This window comes from Lampetra fluviatilis, unplaced genomic scaffold (genome assembly GCF_964198595.1).
Source record: "Lampetra fluviatilis unplaced genomic scaffold, kcLamFluv1.1 SCAFFOLD_1133, whole genome shotgun sequence".
Lineage (NCBI taxonomy): Eukaryota > Metazoa > Chordata > Hyperoartia > Petromyzontiformes > Petromyzontidae > Lampetra > Lampetra fluviatilis.
This window is the reverse complement of record NW_027620931.1, coordinates 1-9,943: the sequence shown is the minus strand read 5'-3', so window position 1 is coordinate 9,943 and position 9,943 is coordinate 1. Positions and strand designations below refer to the sequence as shown.

The window sequence follows — 9,943 nt, the reverse complement described above, 5'->3', positions numbered from 1 at the left end:
GCACTGTGGCACACGAGGGGTGGGTGGCCAGCACCACGCCCGGCCGCCTTTGTCTCCCCAGTGGCGATGTTTACTGCACACCGCGACACTGGCTACTCATTTGGGGCTGAGACGACCTAGGGGAGGCCCAGGACCGGTTCAGATAATCGTCACCGGTGGTGTTGGCCGTGAGCGGGAATCGAACTCGGGTCGCCGGGTTCGTAGCGCAGCATAGCGCTAACCACTACACCCACCACTCCCCACACACACACACAGTGTACACACACAGTGGATACACAGTGTACACACACAACACACACACGTGTATATACACAACACACAGTACACACACACACAGTGTGTACACACACACAGTACACACACAGTGTACACACACACACAACACACACACAGTGTACACACACACACAGTACACACACAGTGTACACACACCCACAACACACACACAGTGTACACACACACACAGTACACACACAGTGTACACACACACACAGTGTGTGTGTATATACGAGTCGGTGTGTACTATACAAGTGGTGAGTAGTGTCTACAAACAGAGTATGTATATAGAAGAGCGATGGATTATTGGACGTTAAAATATAAAAGAAACACTCCAAGAGGTGGCTGGTAGGTGAACGTTTTTTATTTCATTATCACACACCACGCACACACAGCACTCTACACACTCTACACACACTACACACACACAGCACTCTACACTCACCACATACACTACACTCACTCCACACACCACACACACACAGCACTCTACACACTCTACACTCACCACACACACACCACGCACACACAGCACACACAGCACTCTACACACTCTACACACACTACACACACACAGCACTCTACACTCACCACATACACTACACTCACTCCACACACCACACACACACAGCACTCTACACACTCTACACTCACCACACACACACCACGCACACACAGCACACACAGCACTCTACACACTCTACACACACTACACACACACAGCACTCTACACTCACCACATACACTACACTCACTCCACACACCACACACACACAGCACTCTACACACTCTACACACACCACGCACACACAGCACACACAGCACACACAGCACTCTACACTCTACACACACACAGCACTCTACACTCACCACATACACTACACTCACTCCACACACCACACACACACAGCACTCTACACACTCTACACACTCTACACACACCACGCACACACAGCACACACAGCACTCTACACACTCTACACACACCACGCACACACAGCACACACAGCACTCTACACTCTACACACACAGCACTCTACACTCACCACATACACTACACTCACTCCACACACCACACACACACAGCACTCTACACACTCTACACTCACCACACACACTCCACACACACACAGCACTCTACACACTCTACACTCACCACACACACTACACACACACACACACCGCACACACAGCACTCTACACACTCACACTACACTCACCACACTCACCACACACACTACACACACACCACGCACACACCGCACTCTACACTCACCACATACACTACACACACTCCACACACCACACACACACACACAGCACTCTACACACTCTACACTCACCACACACACACCACACACACAGCACTCTACACACTCTACACTCACCACGCACACACTCACACTACACTCACCACATACACTACACTCACTCCACACACCACACTCCACACACACCACACACAACACTCACCACACACTCACAGACCACACTCTACACACACCACACTCTACACACACAACATACACCACACACACTACACACAACATACACCACACACACAACACTCACTCACCACACACACCCTGACACACACCCTGATACGAGCACACAACCAACATCACAACCAATCGGCCTGACCCTGACCCCTGACCCCAACCCCGATTTAAAACCCCGGATTATGTTCTCATTGGAACCGCTGTGGGGCTCCGCTGAGTCGCTGTGTGCGGAGATCTTCCACTTAAGCCACCTGCCCACCGCAGATGATAGCAGCTCACCATCACTACCACCATCACTACCACCATCATCATCACCATCATCACCACCACCATCATCATCATCACCATCATCACCGCCATCACCGCCATCACCACCACCATCACCACCATCACGACCGTCACCACGTGCACATTGACAGCAGCGGCCTTGTAGTCTGTGGCGGGCTTGTGGTGGTGGCGGTGATGGTGGCGGTGATGGTGGCCTCGCCTCAACCTCCGGTAGTGGTGGCGGTAGTGGTGGTGGTGGTGGTGGTGCCGGCAGCGGTGGTCTCAGCTGCTGGTGCCGGCGGTGGTGGTGGTGGGGGTGGTGGCCTCGCCACAACCTCCGGTAGTAGTGGTGGTGGCGGCGGTGTCGGTGACGTCGGCGGTGACGCCGGCGGTGGCGGTGACACCGGCGGTGGTGGTGTCGGTGCCGCCCCCGACGGTGGTGGCGTGGTGGTGGTGAGCGAGTGCCATGGCGTGTGCCACGCGCGCCACCTTGGAGTCGCGGGCGCCGTCCCCCATGTGGCGGCGGGCGCAGCGGCGCCAGTAGGCGGCGCTGCGGGACGCGTAGGCCGCAGCCTCCTCGCCGCCGGCGAGCACACACGGACGCAGCCCTACAGGCAGCGTGACGGTGTCATCGTCATCATCAGCAGTGTCATCGTCATCATCAGCAGTGTCATCGTCATCATCAGCAGTGTCATCATCATCAGTGTCATCATCATCATCATCAGCAGTGTCATCATCAGCAGTGGCATCATCATCATCAGCAGTGTCATCATCATCATCAGCAGTGGCATCATCATCATCAGCAGTGTCGGTGTCATCAGCAGCGTCATCATCATCAGCAGCATCATCAGCGGTGTCATCATCATCGTCATCGTCATCATCGTCATCACACTCCACTCCGCACTCACCTGCCCCCTCCTCCTCCCCCTCCTCCTCCTCCTCTTCGCTGGATTCCCCGGTGCTCTCCTCACCATCACCATCACCACCATCACCACCATCACCACCATCACCACCCCCCTCCTCCTCTTCATCCCCCTCGTCGTCATCGTCGTCAGAGGATGAACACTCACCCAGCCACTCCTGCGCATCTGGTGTGGGGAGGGATGGAGAGAGCTGGTGAGTGAGCGTGTGAGTGAGTGTGTGAGTGTGTGGGTGAGTGGGTGGGTGAGCGTGTGTGTGTGAGTGTGTGTGTGGGTGAGCGTGTGGGTGAGCGTGTGAGTGGGTGAGCGTGTGGGTGAGTGGGTGAGCATGTGGGTGAGTGTGTGAGTGAGTGAGTGAGTGTGTGACTGTGGGTGAGCGTGGTGGTGTGTGGGTGAGTGTGTGTGTGAGTGTGTGTGTGAGTGAGTGTGGTGGTGAGTGTGGTGGTGTGTGGGTGAGTGTGTGTGTGAGCACTACTCACCAGGGTCCATGTGTGTGAGCGTAGACCACGTGGTGAGCGTGTGTAGCTCCAGCTTGTGCATGTCTCCCAGGGTCACCTGCCGGGCTCCGGCTTCGTAGGCGCCGCCGAGTAGGAACAGCACCGCCTGGCGCACCACCAGCATGGCGTTCATGCGGGCACACGGCCACTCGCCACCACCACCTGCAACAACCACAACAACCACAACAACAACAACCACAACCACTATCAGCACCGCCTGGCGCACCACCAGCATGGCGTTCATGCGCGCACACGGCCACCCGCCACCACCACCTGCAACAACCACAACAACCACAACAACCACAACAACAACAACTACAACCACTATCAGCACCGCCTGGCGCACCACCAGCATGGCGTTCATGCGCGCACACGGCCACCCGCCACCACCACCTGCAACAACCACAACAACCACAACAACCACAACAACAACAACAACAACAACAACCACAACCACTATCAGCACCGCCTGGCGCACCACCAGCATGGCGTTCATGTGAGCGCACGGCCACCCGCCACCACCACCTGCAACAACCACAACAACAACCACAACAACCACAACAACAACCACGATGATCGCCACCACCATCACCTGCAACAACAACAACCACCACCACAGCCACCACGGCCACCACCGCCCCACACCACCGCTGCCACCACCGCTACCACCAGCACCACCACTCCTGTCAACCAATCGCACGCAGCCTCACCAGTCAACCAATCGCACGCAGCCCCACCAGTCAACCAATCGCACGCAGCCCCACCAGTCAACCAATCGCACGCAGCCCCACCAGTCAACCAATCGCACGCAGCCCCACCAGTCAACCAATCGCACGCAGCCCCACCAGTCAACCAATCGCACGCAGCCCCACCAGTCAACCAATCGCACGCAGCCCCACCAGTCAACCAATCGCACGCAGCCCCACCAGTCAACCAATCGCACGCAGCCCCACCAGTCAACCAATCGCACGCAGCCCCACCAGTCAACCAATCGCACGCAGCCTCACCAGTCAACCAATCGCACGCAGCCCCACCAGTCAACCAATCGCACGCAGCCCCACCAGTCAACCAATCGCACGCAGCCCCACCAGTCAACCAATCGCACGCAGCCCCACCAGTCAACCAATCGCACGCAGCCCCACCAGTCAACCAATCGCACGCAGCAGCCTGAACAATCCCAGCATGCACTGCTGCGACAGAGAGAGAGAGAGAGAGGGCGTCACCTTTCCCATCATCCTTTGCTGCTGCCGCCCCCTCGTCGTCGTCATCGCCGCTGCTGCCGCGGGGCTGCTGGGAGGGGTCGCGGGGTCGCGAGCCGCCCCCCCCCACCGTCTGGCGCACCGTGGTGACGGTGCCGTCGCTGCAAACCACCTCCACCACCTCCTCCACCTCCTCCTCCTCCTCATCCTCCTCGTCGTCACCCTCTACTCAGCCACAACAACAACAACCACAACAACAACAACCTCCACCACCTCCACAACAACATCAACCACCACCTCCACCACCTCCTCCACCACCAACTCCACAACAACAACAACCTCCTCCACCACCTCCTCCACCTCCTCCTCCTCATCGTCTTCATCGTCACCCTCTACTCAGTCACAACAACAACAACAACCACCACCACCTCCACCACCTCCTCCACCACCTCCTCCTCCTCGTTGTCACCCTCTACTCAGTCACAACAACAACAACAACCTCCACCACCTCCTCCACCTCATCCCTCCTCCCTCCCCCACCACCACCACCTCCTCCTCATCCACCACCACCTCCACCTCCTCCCTCCTCCTCCCACCTCCACCACCACCACCTCATCCTCCTCCCTCCACCACCACCACCACCTCCTCCTCATCCACCACCACCTCCTCCCTCCTCCTCCCACCACCACCACCACCACCTCATCCTCCTCCCTCCACCACCACCACCACCTCCTCCTCATCCACCACCACCTCCACCTCCTCCCTCCTCCTCCCACCACCACCACCACCACCTCATCCTCCTCCTCATCCACCACCACCTCCACCTTCTCCCTCCTCCTCCCACCTCCACCTCCTCCTCATCCACCACCACCACCACCACCTCCTCTCTCACCGTCCCGCCCGGCGTCCCCACCATCTTTCCGTCTCCGCTGGCGCCTGGCACCACCGCCACCACCACCACCGCCGCCACCACCACCACCGCCACCTCCACCACCGCGCCCGGCAAGGTGCACGCGGCTCCAGCGGCGCCGCGCGTGGTCGTAGGCGTGGAGATCCGCGTGGAACTCTCCCTCCAGCCGCTCGTCGTCGCCCTCCTCGTCGTCCCGGACGCCCCCAAACAGCAGGGCCCGCCCGCCGGGGCCGCCCGGCGCCACCGCAAAGCCGGAGCGGGCGCTGGGGCGGGAACCCACGGTGCTCACGCGGGACCAGCGCCACCAGCCTGGGGCGGGGGGCGGGTGCAAAGGATCATGGGTAAGGATAGGGGAGTTTGTTTGGGGGGGGTGCGGCAAAGGATCACGAGTGAGGAAAGGGAGTTTGGTTATGGGGGGGGGCGGCAGGAGCAAAGGATCATGGGTAAGGAAGGGGAGTTTGTAGGTAAGGAAGTGGAGTTTGGTTATAGGTGGGGGCGGTAGCAGCAAAGGATCATGGGTAAGGAAGGGGAGTTTGTTTATAGGGGGGGCGGCAAAGGATCATGGGTAAGGAAGCGGAGTCTATTTATGGGGGGACGGCAGCAGCAAAGGATCATGGGTAAGGAAGGGGAGTTTGTTTATAGGGGGGGCGGCAGCAGCAAAGGATCATGGGTAAGGATGGGGAGTTTGTTTATAGGGGGGGGGCGGCAAAGGATCATGGGTAAGGATGGGGAGTTTGTTTATGGGGGGGGGGGGGGGCGGCAGCAGCAAAGGATCATGGGTAACGATGGGGAGTTTGTTTATGGGGGGGGGGGGGGGCGGCAGCAGCAAAGGATCATGGGTAAGGATGGGGAGTTTGTTTATAGGCGGGGGCGGCAGCAAAGGATCATGGGGTAAGGATGGGGATTTTGGTTATAGTCACGCATCGTGTGTGTGCGTGTCACCGCCTCGTGTGTGTGCGTGTACGTGTGCGTGAGTGTACGTGTGCGTGAGTGTGTGTGTGTGTGTGTCACCGCCTCATGTGTGTGTACGTGTGCGTGCGTGTCAGTGTGTGTGTGTGTGTACGTGTGTGTGTGTGCGTGTGCGTGTGTGTGCGTGTGTGTACGTGTGTGTGTGTGTGCGTGTGTGTGTGTGCGTGTGTACGTGTGTGTCTGTGCGTGTGTGTATGTGTGTGCGTGTGTGTGTGTACGTGTGCGTGTGTGTACGTGTGCGTGTGTGTACGTGTGCGTGTGTGCGTGTGCGCGTGTGTGCGTGTACGTGTGTACGTGTGTGTGCGTGTATGCGTGTGTGCGTGTGTGCGTGCGTGTGTGTGCGTGTGCGTGTGTGTGTGTGTGTGCGTGTGTGTGTGTGCGTGTGCGTGTGTGTGCGTGTGTGTACGTGTGTGTGTGTGTGTGTGCGTGTGTGCGTCACTGCGGTGCCAGCACCTTCCTTGGTGTCAGGGCTCAGCAGGAACATGTCTGTGTGCGCCATGCCCTTGTCCACATCACGCTTCACTCTCTACACACACACACAGCAGTGTGGACACACAGTCGCACAGTCACACACACACACACAGTCACACACACACACACAGTCACACACACACAGTCACACACACACACACACAGCAGTGTAGACACACAGTCGCACAGTCACACACACACACAGTCACACACACACACAGTCACACACACACACACAGCAGTGTGGACACACAGTCGCACACACACACACAGTCACACACACACACAGTCACACGCACAGTCACACACACACACACAGCAGTGTAGACACACACACACAGTCACACACACAGTCACACACCACACAGTCACACACACACACAGTCACACACACACACACAGCAGTGTAGAACACACACACAGTCACACACACACACACAGTCACACACACACACAGTCACACACACACACAGTCACACACACACACACAGTCACACACACACACAGTCACACACACACACACAGCAGTGTAGACACACACACACAGTCACACACACACACACAGTCACACACACACACAGTCACACACACACACACAGCAGTGTAGACACACACACACAGTCACACACACACACACAGTCACACACACACAGTCACACACACACACACAGTCACACACACACACACAGCAGTGTAGACACACAGTCGCACAGTCACACACACACACAGTCACACACACACACAGTCACACACACACACACAGTCACACACACACACAGTCACACACACACACAGTCACACACACACAGCAGTGTAGACACACACACACAGTCACACACACACACAGTCACACACACACACACAGTCACAACACACACACAGTCACACACACACACACAGTCACACACACACACACAGTCACACACACACACAGTCACACACACACACACACAGTCACACACACACACAGTCACACACACACACAGTCACACACACACAGCAGTGTAGACACACACACACAGTCACACACACACACAGTCACACACACACACACAGTCACACACACACACAGTCACACACACACACACAGTCACACACGGCGGGGAGCTGGACCTGCCGGGTCCGTGCCGCGGCGGTGCCGACCTCGACTCCCGGTGAGCGACTTGCACTCGGTGGGAAGTTGCCCATCGATTGTTGTTGACGTGACGCGGACAGTCCGGTGGTGGTGGTGGTGGTGACGGTTGGTAGTTGGCGGTGGTGGGTGGCGGTGGTGGTTGTGGTGGTGGTGGTCTAAACGGGTGGCGACATCTCCCCCCCGCCTCTCTACGGACCCCCCCACCCCTCAACCCCCCACCCTCAACCCCCCACCCCCCACTCCCCACCCCCCACCCCCCACTCCCACTCCCCACCCCCCACTCCCCACCCCCCACCCCCCCCCCCACTCCCCACCCCCCACTCCCCACCCCCCACCCCCCACCCCCCACCCCCCCACTCCCCACCCCCCCACGCCCCACTCCCCACCCCCCCACTCCCCCACCCCCCACGCACCATCTTGCTGTACCCCCCCACCCCCCACCCCCCCACCCCCCACGCACCATCTTGCTGTACCCCCCCACCCCCCACCCCCACTCACCCCACCCCCCACTCCCCACCCCCCACGCACCATCTTGCTGTAGCCCCCCCCACCCCCCACCCCCCCACGCACCATCTTGCTGTAGCCCCCCCCACCCCCCACCCCCCACCCTCAACCCCCCACCCACCATCTTGCTGTAGCCCCCCCCACCCCCCACTCCCCACCCCCCACCCTCAACCCCCCACCCCCCACTCCCACGCACCATCTTGCTGTACCCCCCCCACTCCCCACTCCCCACCCCCCCACCCCCCACCCCCCACGCACCATCTTGCTGTACCCCCCCCCACCCCCCACCCACCCCCCACCCCCCACTCCCCACTCCCCACCCCCCACCCCCCACCACGCACCATCTTGCTGTCCCCCCCCCCACCCCCCACCCCCCACCCCCCACCACGCACCATCTTGCTGTACCCCCCCCCACCCCCCACCCCCCACTCCCCACCCCCCACTCCCCCACCCCCACTCCCCACCCCCCACTCCCCACTCCCCACCCCCCACCCCCACCACGCACCATCTTGCTGTACCCCCTCCCACCCCCCACCCCCCACTCCCCACCCCCCACTCCCCACCCCCCACTCCCCACCCCCCACCCCCCACCACGCACCATCTTGCTGTACCCCCCCCCACCCCCCCACTCCCCACCCCCCACCCCCCCACTCCCCACCCCCACCCCCCACCCCCCACCCCCCACTCCCCACCCCCACCCCCCACCCCCACCCCCCACCCCCCCACTCCCCACTCCCCACTCCCACCCCCCACCCCCCACTCCCCACCCCCACCCCCCACCCCCCACTCCCCACCCCCCACTCCCCACTCCCCACCCCCCACTCCCCACCCCCCACCCCCACTCCCCACCCCCCACTCCCACCCCCCACCCCCCACCCCCACTCCCCACCCCCCACTCCCCACCCCCCACCCCCACTCCCCACTCCCCACCCCCCACTCCCCACTCCCCACCCCCCACCCCCCACTCCCCACTCCCCACCCCCCACTCCCCACTCCCCACCCCCCACTCCCCACTCCCCACTCCCCACCCCCACTCCCACCCCCCACTCCCCACCCCCCACCCCCCACTCCCCACTCCCCACCCCCCACTCCCCACCCCCCACTCCCCACCCCCCACCCCCCACTCCCCACTCCCCACCCCACCCCACCCCACCCCTACCCCCCACTCCCCACTCCCCCACCCCCCACTCCCCACTTCCCCACCCCCCACTCCCCACTCCCACCACCCCCACTCCCCACTCCCCACCCCCCCCACTCCCACCCACTCCCCACTCCCACCCCCACTCCCCACTCCCC

At 60.8% G+C, this 9,943-nt stretch overlaps 1 protein-coding gene across 1 annotated transcript; it reads right to left on the bottom strand.

Moving 5' to 3' along the window:
• Positions 1 to 634: 634 nt before the first annotated feature.
• On the bottom strand, positions 635 to 8,689 carry LOC144954548 (kelch domain-containing protein 4-like). Its single transcript, XM_078885019.1, has 7 exons — positions 8,672 to 8,689; positions 6,991 to 7,063; positions 5,551 to 5,877; positions 4,683 to 4,883; positions 3,442 to 3,621; positions 2,951 to 3,130; positions 635 to 2,650 (listed from the first exon to the last, which is right to left on the bottom strand). The coding sequence occupies exons 1-7, from the start codon at positions 8,672 to 8,674 to the stop codon at positions 2,325 to 2,327; spliced, it is 1,290 nt and encodes a 429-aa protein (XP_078741145.1). The 5' UTR covers positions 8,675 to 8,689; the 3' UTR covers positions 635 to 2,324.
• Positions 8,690 to 9,943: the final 1,254 nt, after the last annotated feature.